Below are 16,161 nucleotides of genomic sequence, written 5' to 3' on the forward strand. Positions count from 1 at the left end.
CTGAGTGCTGAGACCAGGGTTGTTGCGATACCAAAATTTTAATTTGATTTCGATACCATAAAAAAGTATTGCGATACTCGATACCATGCGGAAAAAATAAAACACCCAAAAAGCAGAGTGCATTCCGCATTAAAAAAAAAAAGGTGAATTGCGCAGTTCACCGCATAGGAGTTTTTTTTTATATTTTAATAGTTTGAACTTTTCGAATGTGGCGATATGCAATATGTTTATTTATTGTTTTTATATTTTATATGTAAAATTGGGAAAGGGGGTTAATTTGGTGTTTTTTTTAAACTTTCTTTTTTTTTACTTTTTATTTAATAACTATTAGCCCCCTTAGGGGATAGAACCTGGGATCTTTTAATCCCTTGTCCTATTCACCCTGATAGATCTCTATCAGGGTGAATAGGACTTCACACTCTCCCTGCTGCTCTGTGCACACAGCATCAGGGAGCTTACCATGGCAGCCAGGGCTTCAGTAGCGTCCTGGCTGCCATGGTAACCGATCGGAGCCCCGCGATTACACTGCTGGGGCTCCGATCAGACGCTGCTACTGCCACCAATGAGGAGGAGGGGAGGGGACCCTGTGGCCACTGCCACCAATGAGGAGGGGACGCATTAAGTATGGGTTCTCACAAATTTTACATGAAAAAATCCACAAAAATTGTATAAACAGCATGTAGTTTGTTTAACCGCAAAAAAGACTATGGGGGAATCTATTCGAGTTCCTACGCTGGTTCTTTGGTGTAAATAAGTTGCAAATTTTTAAACAAGCCCTATTTTGCTACCAAAATTGCGACTCTGCCCATTTACAAGGCAGAGGGTGTTGATGGTTGATGGAGGGAGGGGGCAAGGCCTTATCTGCAGGCATATTCACTAATATTTATGCCAGAAAACTGAAGTAAATTTCAACTGAAATCTACGCTAACTCTGGATGACATGTCAGTCTTAGGTTACTTTCACACTCGCGTTTTGGCTTTCCGTTTGTGAAATCCATCATGCTCTCACAAGCGGCCCAAAACGGATCAGTTTTGCCCTAATGCATCAGTTCGCCTCCATTCTGTCTCCATTTCGCTATTGAGGCGGTCTGTCTGATGAAACTGAGCCAAACGGATCCGTCCTGGCACACAATGTAAGTCAATGGGGAAGGATCCGTTTTCTCTGACACAATCTGGTACAATAGAAAACGGATCCGTCTCCTATTGACTTTCAATAGAGTTCATGACGGATCTGTCTTGGCTATGTTACAGATAATACAAACTGATCCGTTGATGACGGATGCATGTGGTTGTATTATTGTAACGGATCAGTTTTTGCAGATCCATGACGGATCCGCCCAAAACGCGAGTGTGAAAGTAGCCTAAAAGGGGTTCTCCCACAAAATATATTCTACGGTTTTTAAACCAGCAACTGGATCTGAATACTTTTGTAATTGCATGTAATAAAAAATTTACCATAGCCACTAAGTTATTCAATAAAATGTATCTGTATAGCGCCACCTGCTCTTTTTTTTCTTATTTCTTTGACCGGCTCACAGAAATTGCCGCACATGCTCAGTTTTATCCTTCAGCCGTCTCCTGAGCTGTGATGGGGAGAGCATGGACACGCCCCCTGAGCTGCAGCAGAACAGACACTCCCCTTGAGCTGTGATAGGGAGAGCTGAGACACACCTCCTGAGCGGCAGCAGAACAGACACTCCCCTTGAGCTGTGATAGGGAGAACATGGACACGCCCCCTTAGCTGCAGCAGAACGACACTCCCCTTGAGCTGTCAGCTTGATATAAATCTAGCAGAGCAATGAATGGGGGAGATCTCTGGGTCCATGTGAGGCACAGGGCTGGTTCTAGCTTTGTTAGAAAGAGGTTGTCATGTCCTATATAATGTCTGATTTTCATTTTTTACATTAGTCATGGGATAACCCCATTAATATATCCCCTCAATGTGTGAAAGAAGCCTATGGCCAACACTAAACACTAGAATACCGCCCACTATGGACAGCGTTCCTTCATCGGCTCATCAGTGCAGGAGACCGCTGCTATTACATGCATACCCCATATAAAATTATTATTTGCAGGCAGCAAATCGTACAGTCTAATCACGGTCTGCTGCCTGCAAATAATAATAGCAGCGGTCTCCTGCACTGATGAGCCGATCAAACTATGATTTTTTTAGCCTGCTTACTCATTCATCGGGTAATCGGTGGCAGTATTACACTGCCAGATCATCGCTAACGAGCGTTTCTAAAAAGGCTTGTTAGCAAGGCCAACTATCTGCAGGTTTAATACTGCCCTTGCAGTGCTTGGCAAAATACAATAAAAAAGTATTTTCCCCTTACAAACGGCTTTATTTATGTAAAAAAAAAATATATTAAAACTATAGAAAATTTATATTGTTGTGTTTACAACAAACCATACAATAAAATTATCAGATTTTAATTTTTTTTCTGTATGGTGAAGTTTAAAAAAAAAAAATCAAAAACAAAATTGCAGTTTTTTTTGTTAAGTCTACCTCCTGAAAAATACAATAAAAAGCAACCAAAAAGTTCTATGTACCCCAAAATTGCATGAAAACTACAGCCGGACCGGCAAAAGCAAGCTCTCACACAGCTCTATTGATGGAAAAATAAGGGGTTTTTGAATGCAGCAGCACAAAAAATATGTTAATAAAAGTTTATATTGTATAAAAGATGAAAAACAACAAAAAAAAATGATGACCTGTCACATGTGCACTTGGCAGCTGAAGGAATCTGTGTTGGTCCCATGTACATATGTGCACGTATTGCTAAGAAAAAGGAAGTTTTAATATATACACCTAGAGGCTCATCTCTCTCTGCAACTGCCTCGTCCTCTGCACTTTGATTGACAGGACCAGGCATTATGATGTTTTCACTGCCTGGTCCTGTCAAAGTGGAGAGGGTGCAGTGGTTGCAGAGAGAGCAGAGCCTCTACGTGTAACGGCAACACCCCCGTTGCTCCTAGAGCAGGGGTGCACAGCCCAGAGCCAAGGTTTGCGGCCCCTGTCCTACTGGACAGAAACACAGCTGATCGTGCGATCAGCTGTGTTTCTTCCTGGAGCGCCGCACAGGGAAGGATGACAGCTGCTGCCCCTGCACTGTAGCAGGAGTCTCGAGCAGGATGGGTCCCCGGCTATTGGTGAGAGTGGGGGAGTCGAGGAGAAGGCAGGCACAGTTTATCAGCGCTTCTGCCTTCCCCCCAAGGAACGCTCTGCAGTTCAAAAAATATAAAATAAATATACTGGTAAAACTAAAAAATATATTAAAAAGCCCTGTGTCATATAATAAAAAGCTGCAAGTTATTTTGGTAGTCCAACAACTATATAAATTACAAGTGTTTAAACCCTGTGCGCTAAACCACAAAGTGACTGATCATTAAAGGGGTTCTGCACTTTGTTTAAACTGATGATCTATCCTCTGGATAGATCATCAGCATCTGATTGGCGGGGGTCCGAAACCCGGGACCCCCGCCAATCAGCTGTTTGAGAAGGCAGTGGTGCTCCAGCAGAGCCACGGCCTTCTCACTGTTTACCGCTGGCCCAGTGACATCACGACTAGTATCAACTGGCCTGGGTGGGGCTAAGCTCTGTTCCCTTGAATGGAGCTTAGCCCCGCCCAGGACACTGATACTAGTCGTGACGTCACTCGGCCAGTGGTAAACAGTGAGAAGGCCGCGGCGCTGCTGTAGCACCACTGCCTTCTCAAACAGCTGATCGGCGGGGGTCCCAGGTGTCGGAACCCCGCCGATCAGATGCTGATGATCTATCCAGAAGATAGATCATCAGTTTAAACAAAGTGCAGAATCCCTTTAAGGCCTTTTTCAGCCTGGACATTAAAGGGTTACCCAATAAGTTCTTTCCCCACTAGTAAGGCCTCATGCACATGACCATACCGTGTTTTGTGGTCTGCAAAACACGGATACCAGCCTTGTGTGTTCTGCAGAACTGTTTTGCAGAACGGAGCAACGGATGCGGAGAGCACAGTGAGTGCCGTCCTCTGCGGTGTAGGACCACTATAACTGGGGGCAAGAGGAGGTAATAACCAGTGAGCGCCGTCCTCTGTGGTGAAGGAATGTGTTTACTGGTTATTGTAGGACCACTATATCTGGGGACAGGAGGAGGTAATAACCAGTGAGCGCTGTCCTCTGCGGGGAAAGAAAGTGCTTACTGGTTATTGTAGGACCACCATATCTGGGGGCAGGAGGAGGTAATAACCAGTGAGCGCTGTCCTCTGCGGTGAAGGAATGTGTTTACTGGTTATTGTAGGACCACTATATCTGGGGGCAGGAGGAGGTAATAACCAGTGAGCGCCGTCCTCTGCGGGGAAAGAAAGTGCTTACTGGTTATTGTAGGACCCCTATAACTGGGGGCAGGAGGCAGTAATAACCAGTGAGCGCCGTCCTCTGCGGTGAAGGTAAGTGCTTACTGGTTATTGTAGGACCCCTATAACTGGGGGCAGGAGGAGGTAATAACCAGTGAGCGCCATCCTCTGCGGTGAAGTAAAGTGCTTACTGGTTATTGTAGGACCCCTATAACTGGGGACAGGAGGAGGTAATAACCAGTGAGCGCTGTCCTCTGCAGTGAAGTAAAGTGCTTACTGGTTATTGTAGGACCCCTATAACTGGGGGCAGGAGGAGGTAATAACCAGGGAGCGCTGTCCTCTGCAGTGAAGTAAAGTGCTTACTGGTTATTGTAGGACCCCTATAACTGGGGGCAGGAGGAGGTAATAACCAGGGAGCGCTGTCCTCTGCAGTGAAAGAAAGTGCTTACTGGTTATTGTCTCGCTGTCTCCATCTCCCGGAGCACCTCTCCATCAAATGACTGACTTCAGCGGTGAAACGCTGCTTGTGGCCACATCACCACTGAAGCCAGTCATTGGCTGGAGTGGCGCATGTGACTATACCCATAGCCAGCAATCTCCCCGTGTAATGAGGAATGTGCTGCCAATAATTAACAAAACTTAGGGAGCAATGACTGTGATAGCGATCATTCCTTCCCATTCACTTTGCATCGGCCTGCTAATAGGCTGATGCAAACAAGCGCTGATTAACTTTATTTTAAATTTTTTCTGTGGCCCCTTGAAAGAGAGCAATGTGACAATGCGGCCCCCAGACCAAAAAAGGTTGTGCACCCCTGTCCTAGAGGCTCATTTGCATATATTAAAACTTCATTTATTTCAGCAAAGTGTGCACATATGAACATGGGACCAACACAGATGCCTTCCGCTGCCAAGCACTCATGTAACAGGTCAGCCAGTGTCATAGGTACAAAACTGCTGACAGATGCCCTTTAAGAGTGTGCACCGTTTAAGGCTAGGGCTACACAACGTCATGTGTCGCGCGACACATAGGGCACAACTACACGACAGTCACAAATCAATTTTCAAATAGATTTTTTGCGACTGTCGTGTTGCAGTCGCAGTGCGACACCATAGACTATCATTATAAAAATTGTCGCGCGACATTGGGGCGACAAAATGTCGCCGTGTAGCCCTAGCCTAATGCTTAAATGGAGTTTCCAGGACAATTAGCACTGTGACTGGAAGAGGAAGCACAGCTCCAGTCAAAGTGGGGTGCTCGTGTCCGGTTACTGCAGTTTAGCTCCCGTTCACTCCGATGGCCGCGGAGCTGCAGTAACTCAGTACGGCTTCATTTAAGTTCTAGTTCCAGCGCTGAAGGCTGCAGGGAGCAGTTTATCGGTGAGAGTTCAGGGTGTCGGACCCTCACCAATCAGATATCCTGAGGATAGATTATCAATTTAAAGAGCCTGGAAAACCCATTTAATTGTCCCTGTGTAGTAGCTGCAGTAAGACTGAACACTTCCTTGCCGTACACCTAAGGCAGGGTTCACATCATGTTTTTGCCAATGTTAACGGATACGTTTTTTTTTTACAATGGTGACAAATGCCACTGTATGAAATAATTAGAGATATCGGTATAACGGATACGTTTTTAAACGTGGGATAAAAACGTGATATGAACTAGGGCTGGGCGATATGGCCTAAAATCTATATCGCAATATAATTTGAAGCATGTGCGATATAACGATATATTATTTTCTTCTGTATGTATACAAATTACATGACCATCATCATGTCCCCCAGCCAGTGCCATCAGCCCCATGCCATTGCTACCATCATCATGTCCCCCAGCTAGCGCCATCAGCCCTATGCCATTGCCATCCACCCCCTGACCCTCCCATCCTCCGGTAGATTCGGGCCCCTGCTAATATACTTACCTTTCCTGCAGGGTGCGCGGCTGGCTGATGGAGTCCGCAGGAAACGGGCTTACCCCTAATTTGAATGCTTCCGTTACTGATTATACAACCGTCTGCATCCGTTATGAACGGATCCGGTTGTATTATCTTTACCATGGCCAAGACGGATCCGTCATGAACTCCGTTGAAAGTCAAGTTTTCTATTGTGTCAGATTGTGGTAGAGAAAATTGATCTGTCCCCATTGCATTGGGGGTCATGCCGGATCCGTCTTGCTCCGCATCTCAGGACGGAAAGCAAACTACAACATGTTGCGGTTTGCTCTCCAGTCTGGGAACGGAATGGAATGCATTTTGGAGCATTCCATTCTGTTCAGTTACGTTTTGTCCCCATTGACAATGGATGGGGACAAAACTGAAGTGTTTTTTTCTGGTACTGAGCCCCTATGACGGAGCTCAATACTGTAAAACTTAAACGCTAGTGTGAAAGTAGCTTAAGGCCATTCAGATCTGCCATGCAGACCTTATCAAGGAGAGGGGACAAAATAGCGCAGCATGCAGCACAATTCTGTCTGGTAAAATGCAGGGTCAAATAAAGGAAATCTGACGGACTCCATTATGTGGGATTTTGATACTGATGACTTATCGGCGGGATAGTACAATGTGACGTTTAGAGCAGCACTCAATCACCGTGCAGACCTTCACTGGAATGCACCAGCCATCCCCCACAGATCCAAATTAGGCCAATCGATCAGCCTACAAACAAGTTTGACGGCAGTATCTCCAGAAATAAACTTTTATTCATAGTGGGTCCATGAAAAAACGTGCAGCGTAGCCAAAAAGTAGTGCAACGTTTCGACTACATAGTAGTCTTTGTCGAAACATTGCAATACTTTTTGGCTACGCTGTATATTTTTTGCATAGACCCACTATGAATAAAAGTTTATTTCTGGAGATGCTGCCGTATGCTTATCCGCAGGATAGGACCTCAGGGATGGGAAAACTGCGGCTCTTTAGCTGTTGTCAAACTACAACTCCCAGTATGCCCAGTCTGCCTACAGCTATCAGCCTACAGCAGGGCATGATGGGATTTGTAGTTTTACAACAGCTGGAGAGCCGCAGTTTTCCTATCACTGGGATAGGTCATCAGTACCCGATTGGTTGGGGTCCGACACCCGGGACCCCCATCGATCAGCTGTTTTTAAAAGGCACGGGCACTCCTGTGAGCGATCCAGCCTTCTCGGCACTTACTCCTCACCGATCAGATACTGATGACCTACTGTCCTATCCAAAGGATAGGTCATCAGCATTAACATCTCGGAAAACCCCTTTAATAGGGTCTGTCCAGTACCGTTCACGCAGAGCTTCTGTTCCTCTATAATGGAGCAGAATAATAGAAATAAAAAACACAAATGTGAATGTGGCCTCATGTGAAGTCCTGCTATAGATCAGAATTAGTGTTGAGCGAACTTGTGTTTTAAGTTCGGCGTCTAAAGTTTGGGATCAGGTTATCGAAGCATCGCGTTATGGATTCTTCATTCTGTTATGGTCCGTGGTAGCGGAATCCATAACACGATTCTTCTATAACCCGAACTTTAGACGCCGAACTTAAAACACATTTTCGCTCAACACTAATCAGAATGGATTATGTCACTGTACTATCATTCCCGAAGATGTCACACTTACCATGCCAACGCCACACACACTGCCAGGCACAAGGAACACAGCACCGTCCGGAAATCTACATATGAGGATCCGCTGGCAGGAACTGGAGAGTGATCCCTGATCTTCTTCTGCTTCTCCTCCTGAGGACGCTGTCCAGATCCTGCTCCATCCTTCAGCTCCTTGGTGGACGGAGAACTTCCTTTCTTTCTTTGCTTCGCTTCACTAGACATTATGAAAATCTCTCTAGAAATATCCTATATCTGCATTACCAGCCAGTCTACAGCATCATTCTAGATAGATCACACAGGTGGTGGGCAAAGTCCTAAAAAGTTATTTAAAAAGTTTCTAAAATTTACAAAAGTTAGTGAATTTAGGGGGGAAATACAGAAAATGTGGTTGCTATGATACAGTAAATGGCAGTATGGAGCCCTGATCACCTCCCTGTCTATGTGGCAGCCAGATCCACTCTCTCACCCATCTACTAAGCAGCTGGAAACGGGAGGAAGCAGCTACGGCGGCGCGTATGGGCCAAACCTCCTTTCTTTTCGTTTGCAGCTGTGCGTGTGAATAGTCATTTTTCGGACAGTTGTGTCTTCATATTAAGAACGTGCAGTTTCTTGCCAAAATATACGCTAGTTTACAAAGTTATTAGCAGGTTTTTATATTATACAGGTCTTATTTTCACTGGTGACCTGATATATCACAACCTGAAAGCAGGAATGCTGCTATACTGCCACAACCTGAAGGCAGGAAAGCTGCTATACTGCCCACTCGCGAGAATACAGACACTTCTTGTGGATTTTATGTGTGCATTCATTCATTCGGGTTGTGCTTTCGGAATTTTGCCCTCAACAAAGATGGCCGCTGGAGCAGCTTCTGAGGGCTGGTCTGCGACGGTGGAGGCGGAACGTTTGTTGACAGGCGCCTGAGGTAGTGGGAAGGCTTTTCGGCTGCACCCTTGAGCTCTTCCCATGTGTTTGGGCTGCAGTGGAGGCAGGCATGGATGTGCTGGCTGAGGAGTTTGGGACTCTGACCCAAGAGCAGCTAATAGCTCCTGTGGATACGGTGGAGGTGAGATGGCAGGGACTGTACAGGTGGAGAAGACTTTGTGTTCTCTTTTTAGTTATGTATGCACCTACTGTAGTATATGCAATCAGTATGTCATCCCCTCTCACCCAGAGGAGTACAATTTGCCCCCATGTGATCTAAGATGAGAAAGATGGCTGAACTGTAACATTTGAAGATACAAAACCAAGAAAATAGTTGTGCTAGTGATGAGCGAACGTGTGTCACTTATGTCTACGTGCGCGTTTCTTTACGTAGTCACCAGAGCGGAAGACACTAACAGTGCAGCTGCTCAATCAAACCGCCGTTGCCGTCCACGAATTGCGGATCCCGAAAATATGGATACCGGCCGCGTGTGTTCAGCGTTTTGCAGAACTTCCTGGCCCTCTATGGAACACTATTGTCTGTAAAACGGACAAGAATAGGACTTATGTTTTTTTTGCAGGTGAAACAGAATAGACATGGATGCGGATGCTGTCCACATCCTTTTTGGCCCCAAAGTTGGTCCATATCTGACCCGCAAAGATGCCTTACCCATAAGGGCCAGTTAGGCAGTTTGCCATGTTTTTAATATTAAAATTGCATATTCTTTCTTTTGCAGGAAAAATGGAAGTTGCTGCCGGCTTTTTTAAAGGTAAATATGTTATATTATTAAAGGGGTTGTCCACACCTTTACTATTGATGGCTTGTCCTCAGGGGCGACAATGGTCCGATACCCTCGCTGATCAGCTGTTTCAGAATAGCTCTGGTGCCAGAACTACGCAACTGCATCTATTCTGCAGTGGATGATGCTTGTAACGGCAGCCCTGCTCCCATTCACTTCAATGGGAGCAGCGCTGAAGTAGCCAGCTACATCCACTACACGATGGGCAGAGCTGTGCAGTATCGGCATTGGAGCTACTCTGAAATAGCTGATCTGCGGGGGTGCAGGTTGTCGGACCACCATCCATCCTATCCTGAGTATGTAGACCATCAATAGTGAAGGTGTGAATAACCCCTTTAAGCTATTTAGAAACAAATATCGTGTAAAAGGCAATCTCAAGAACAGCGTTTTCCATACAAAATAAGAGCTCATGCACACAACTGTATCATTTCAGTCCGCCTTTGATCTACATTTTTTGTGGATCGGATGAATACCATTCATTTCACCGGTGTTCCACAAAAAACATAGAACGCGTCCTATTCTTATCCGTTTTGCGGACAAGGGTAGGATATTTGTAGTGGTGGTGTGCACACGTCCTTTGCACCTCCCATTGTTTTCAAAGGGAGCCAGTGATGAAGATGGCAGAACGAAAGCAGAGAAGGGACAAGCCCTGAGGTCTTCAGTGACGTCTTCCATTGAGAAGAATAGGAGGCAGAAAGAACACGGTCGCTGGTGGAATTTCGGCACATGCCAAAATTACATGGGGGAAAAAAAATTCGGGAGCTCATGCTCAGGGGTTTATTATGGCACAGTGAAATTTCCAAGTAGACCCAAAGAACGTATGGGCTCTTACTTCTTCTCTGTATTCCTACGATATTCATAATTGGCGTGCTCCATTCAATACCATATCACAGAGAAATTCTCCTCTGGAAGCATTGTTTCTAGGAGAGAATACCTTTGTAATATTTTCTGATATGGAGACACCATACATCTACTTCACTAAAAGTTGTAGCACTGGATTCACATGTCCGTGTTCCAGATGTGTTCTACGAGCTCGCAGCATCATTCCCTAAAACTGTATACGTACGTCCACGTGGATCAATTCTGGATTCTGCAACAAATTCCCGGAGAAATCCTCAACAAATGGTGCTGACCTGGCTTGCTTCTTGTGTTTTTCAGGTGAAGGGTCTTGTGAAGCAGCACATAGACTCATTCAACTATTTCATCAACGTGGAGGTAGGTTGTCCCCATGAGGAATGCTGCTTTTGCTCGGGTGAGGGGATGATGGCGCCCGGCTCGTCATGTAGTTGTAGCAGTGCAGACTGGGACATGACGTAGGAGTAGTGACAGGTAACGTCATAACAATTCAGACCAAGTAGCAGTAAGACGGTTACCCTTCTTTTCAGTTATAGATTTGACAGATATATTCTGTGCATGATGATTACAGTAATGCACCCGTGTGTCCGTCTTATGACCGTATGAAAGCTTCCATTCAATGGCGGTAAGCGGAGATCATGAAAATCATGATAATTCAGACCAGAATAGTCCCTTTAATATGCAGGCTACATGTAATAGATTTATGATCAACCATACATGACATCTGTATGTGTATAAAGGGGTTTTAGGACATGTCATAAAGCGCTGCTTGAGGTCCGACAATTGAAAATGTCACACAACACTTTCTGTAACATCCCATCAGTATAGGTGGACAGACCCCCACAGTTTAGTGTTTTATGATGAGCCATTGACCTTTCATACAATGAGGAAAAAGCCCTTTAAAGGGTAAAAAAAACCACAGAGGGCTGATTTACTGTTACTGTCTTATAAGTAGTCTGTCAGCAGTTTTCACCTCTCAAAACTGCTGACAGCACTAAAAAGGTGACAGGATGAGCTATGTAAACTTACTTTAACTGCAGGACCAAGAAATCGAATTCCTCTGGTGCTGTGATCACAAGTGCACAGTAGACGGTCCCTTCTTGTGTAGGGTGCTGGGCTCTCTACTGGGTGCTCCACCAGCCCCTCCCCTCTGACTCATGGCACTATAAAAATCCTTGTGGGCTTATTCACACAACCATATGAATGAGTCTGCATGTGTTCCTCAATTTTGCGTAACGTGTGCATGCCCATTTATTTCAATGGGGCATCAAAAGATGCAGAGGGCACACCGTGTGCTGTCCGCATCCGCACTTCCATTCCGTGGCCCCGCAAAAAATATAGAGCATGTCTTATTTTTGTCCGCAATTGTGGACAAGAATAGGCATTTTCTATGATGGTGACGGTCTTGTGCTATCCACAGATTGCGGTACGCACACAGGCCGGTATCCGTGTTTTGCTGATCCGCAATTTGCGGACCAAAAAACACTACGGTCGTGTGAAAGCGCCCTATGCCAAAGCTGTTATTCAGGGCAAAGTGAAGTCACTGCAGAGAGCCTAGGCCTGTGCACATAAAGGAACCCCTCCTGGGAACTTGTGCTCACATGCTAGAAGGATTAAAACTTGGATTAATCAGTCATTCGACCTATCAGGACAGTCGCATACGGTATGTTTACACCGCTTTGCCCATCACCTATATAGTGCTGTCAGCAAATCTGAGATCAAAACTGCTGATAGACTTCCTTTAAACTTAGGGTACTTTCACACTAGCGTTATTCTTTTCCGGCATAGAGTTCCGTCCTAGGGGCTCAATACCGGAAAAGAACTGATCAGTTTTATCCTGATGCTTTCTGAATGGAGAGCAATCCGTTCAGGATGCATCAGGATGTGGTCAGCTCAGTCTTTTTGCCTTTTCAGGATGGAGATAATACCGCAGCATGCTGCAGTTTTATCTCCGTCCAAAATTCCGGAACACTTGCTAGGATCCTATAATTTTTTCCCATTGACATGCATTAATGCCCGCCCTGAGTGTTCCGGCAAAACAGATCCGGCATGTGAAATGTGAAAAAAATGGCGGATTCGTTTTTCCGGATGACACAGTAGAGACGGATCCAGCTTTTTAATGCATTTGTCAGACGGATCAGGATCCTGGCTTAGTTGCCCATAGCAACTAATCAGATTCCACCTTTCATTTTCCAAAGGAGCTGTCAAAAATTAAAGGTGGAATCTGATTGGTTGCTATGGGCAACTAAGCCAGTTCTACTGAACACCAGTTTGATAAATTTCTTTATCTGTGTTGATGTGACTTTTGGTGGCGGTGACCTTTATTCTTAATAATCTCGCACATTTAGCTTGGGAAATTTCCCCCTGGAGAGACCATAGCTCATTTTGTAATGACTTCTTTTATTTTTTGTATCAGATTAAAAAAATAATGAAAGCCAATGAAAAGGTGACAAGTGATGCAGACCCGATGTGGTATTTAAAGTAAGTCTGATGTTTGTACCACAAGTAGCATTGCAGATGGGGGTCATGTAGACAGATTTTACGCTTGTTTCAGATATTGTTAGATGCTGGCTCTGACTGGGCTCATGGACAGTTGCTTCTTGCAGAAGGGATTTAAAGGGGTTTTCTGCGACTTAAATACTGATAATCTATCCTCTGTATAGGTCATCAGTATCTAATCAGTGGAGGTTCAACACCCGGGACCCACACCGATCAGCTTTTCGAGAAGGCACCTGTGCTCCAGTGAGCGTCGCGACCTTCTCCCTGCTCCTCAAGCACAGCGCTGTACATTGTACAGTGGCTGTGCTTGGTATTGCGCTCAGCCCTGTTCACTTTTATGGCCCTGAGCTGCGCCTAGACCATGTGACTAATGAACGTGTCGTCGCTGGCCTAGGGAAAGCTGAGAGAAGGCAGCGGCACTACCATCCAAAACTGCTGATTGGTGGGGCTCCTTGGTGTTGGACCCCACTGATTACCTACTGATGACCTATCCTGACTACAAAAAAAGTCTCTTCTGTAGTCAGGGTCTGTCGGTAGAACCTCCTCTAATGCTAGCCATACATTTGTGATAGCTGTTGGCTGACTAAATGCTCAGTCAACAGCTGTCTCTCCCAACCCTCCCCATACACATCCGTGCTTGGCTGAGAATGCATGTTTTCTGAGTGGGGAATAAGCCTGTTCCAGGCACCGCTGGAGTACAAAACTACAAAAAGATTGGGCATGTTGAAATCCAGCTGCCCAATCCTTCTGTCTCTAAAACATCTGCCATCTGGGCCAGGTTTAGGCATCCGCTCTGATCTCACACGGCAGACTGCAATGACTGAGCAGTGCCAACTCGTCAGCAGGGGTGGATTGATGAAACTATAGGGTTAAGAGGAGGTACTAAGAAGTAGCTGCCACACACACAGTAAGGGGTACACGGGTACCTAAATACAGTTTAATGACAGTATAAGCTTTTCCATTTTTTTTCTTTTTAAAAGGGTTTCTCTGGTTTCAGAGAGAGAACCTCTTTCGAAAAAGAAGTAAGCTTTACTTACCTGACAGATCCAGCACAGGCACTGTTTACCTAGCTGCTAGCGTTGATGTGACATGAACAACACTTGACTGCTGAGGCCAGTTGCTGGCCTCAGCAGTGTACTGGAGAGGTCAGGTATTGGCTGCAGCTGTCGCATGTTGTTGATGTAACATCACCGCTGCAGCTAGGGAAACTAGCGGCAGTGCTAGATCTGTCAGGTACAGAAGGCTTAGTCAGTGTTTTATTTGCAGGAGGATCCCATCTGTTGTCCGTTTTTTTTTTTTTTTTTTTCTGAAACCGGTCACATTTCATCTGTATTAAATGTTTCCCCTTTAATAATCGCTTTTCAGGTACCTCAATATTTATGTGGGTGTTCCAGATGTTGAAGAGAGCTTCAATGTAACCAGACCCGTATCTCCACATGAGGTAAATGCATCAGTTGTTAGTGTCGCGTGGTCCGGTCTGACATTGACTGTGTGAGCATCAGTTTCTAACTTGTACTTTTATTATTTTATTTTTTTAGTGTCGGCTTCGAGACATGACCTACTCTGCACCAATCACAGTTGATATTGAATACACAAGAGGCAGCCAAAGGATTATCCGCAATGCTTTACCTATTGGCAGGTAAGGCCTGTTTTATGTCTGGCGATAGTATTTCCAGAAATAGGGACCAGAAGAAGCCATTTTGTGTGCAGCTCTGCAAAGGATCATGGCACAACCAAGCGGCACAGCCGTGTTGAGGTCTAGTGAAGTATGAAATTTAATACAAGCATGTTTTGCTTGGTGGTATTTGCATTGCATTTGTGTTTGGCGTGTTTGAGAAAACTTAGCATGTATGGCGTTTTTCAGGAATCTCTGCATGAGTTAGCAAAAAAAAAAACTGCGGCACTCCAGCTGTTGTGAAAATACAACTCCCAGTATGCTCTATTCTCTTCTGTTCTCAGAACTTCCATAGCAGAGCAAGTGTTCATGCTGGGAGTTGTAGTTTCACAACAGCTGAAGGTTGCTGAACCCTGGTCTACAGGCATCTTTAAAGTTTAGGGATCACAGACATATTTTATGTAGTCCCTACATGTTCACAAGTTAAAAAGTAAGGCTTGATTGACACGACCAGGCTCAGTCTGGGAAACACGGCCCATGTGTCAGTCGTTGATGGGAGTACAGTACAATAGATCTTCAATCAGATAGGAACTGTCTATCATAAACCACTATGATGTAGTTAGTTCAGGCAGGGGAGCTGCAATCAGTTCGGCCGCGACACGGGCCAGACCCAGCATGGCCGTGTGAATCGGGCCTAATTGGACTGTTGATCGATTAACCATTTCATTTGGTCTGACCGTAACCTGTTTACCTTGTTATTTTTGACAAATTAGGGTGTCTTCACATGCAGCAGGAATGTTGCAGGACTTTCTGTGACTGAAAATAATTTTCCATCCACCCGAATGGGGATGTTTAGGCAGAAAGCCCCTTAAAGCTGAATGGAACAACAGATTTTCAGTCACAGAAATTTCTGCAGTAAAATCTGCCACCTTAAGTAGAGAAAAGGTCTGGAGTGGATTCCAAGCTTCCTGCTCCGCATACGTCACAGTACACCCTCTCCTCTTCAGTGATTCCGGCATCGCTTTTCTTCCTAGTGTACTGTGACGTATGTGGCGGTATATATTGATATCAATAACTGGGGTCCGACTACCGGCACGACTCGCAGTGTAATCTTGAAGAGGAAGCATTAGGCTACTTTCACACTTGCGCTTGATCGGATCCGTTCTGAACGGATCCGATCATATTAATGCAGACGGAGGCTCCGTTCAGTACGGATCCGTCTGCATTAATAACATAGAAGAATTTCTAAGTGCGAAAGTAGCCTGAGTGGATCCGTTCAGACTTTCAATGTAAAGTCAATGGGGGACGGATCCGCTTGAAGATTGAGCCATATGGTGTCATCTTCAAGCGGATCCGTTCCCATTGACTTACATTGTAAGTCTGGACGGATCCGCACGGCCAGGCGGACAGCTGAACGCTGCTTGCAGCGTTCAGCTGTCCGCCTGTCCGTGCGGAGGCGAGCGGAGCGGAGGCTGAACGCCGCCAGACTGATGCAGTCTGAGCGGATCCGCATCCATTCAGACTGCATCAGGGCTGGACGGAAGCGTTCTGCTCCGCTCGTGAGCCCCTTCAA

General features: G+C 45.4%; 2 protein-coding genes across 3 annotated transcripts in view; one reads left to right on the forward strand and one right to left on the reverse strand.

Moving 5' to 3' along the window:
- LOC122926535 (IKBKB interacting protein) overlaps positions 1-8,384 on the reverse strand; it is a 32,568-nt gene extending 24,184 nt beyond the window's left edge. For both annotated transcript variants that reach the window (XM_044277930.1, XM_044277929.1), the window contains exon 1: positions 7,912-8,384. In XM_044277930.1, coding sequence (XP_044133865.1) covers positions 7,912-8,120 — 209 coding nt within the window. In that variant the 5' untranslated portion in view covers positions 8,121-8,384. The remainder of the gene's footprint in view (positions 1-7,911) is intronic.
- Positions 8,385-8,838: 454 nt separating this feature from the next.
- Positions 8,839-16,161, forward strand: part of POLR3B (RNA polymerase III subunit B) — a 127,561-nt gene continuing 120,238 nt past the window's right edge. The window contains exons 1-6 of the mRNA XM_044277931.1: positions 8,839-8,961; positions 9,557-9,589; positions 10,778-10,834; positions 12,891-12,955; positions 14,339-14,414; positions 14,512-14,612. Of these exons, the coding sequence (XP_044133866.1) occupies positions 8,890-8,961; positions 9,557-9,589; positions 10,778-10,834; positions 12,891-12,955; positions 14,339-14,414; positions 14,512-14,612 (404 nt within the window). The 5' untranslated portion in view covers positions 8,839-8,889. The remainder of the gene's footprint in view (positions 8,962-9,556; positions 9,590-10,777; positions 10,835-12,890; positions 12,956-14,338; positions 14,415-14,511; positions 14,613-16,161) is intronic.

Source organism: Bufo gargarizans, chromosome 2 (genome assembly GCF_014858855.1).
Source record: "Bufo gargarizans isolate SCDJY-AF-19 chromosome 2, ASM1485885v1, whole genome shotgun sequence".
NCBI lineage: Eukaryota > Metazoa > Chordata > Amphibia > Anura > Bufonidae > Bufo > Bufo gargarizans.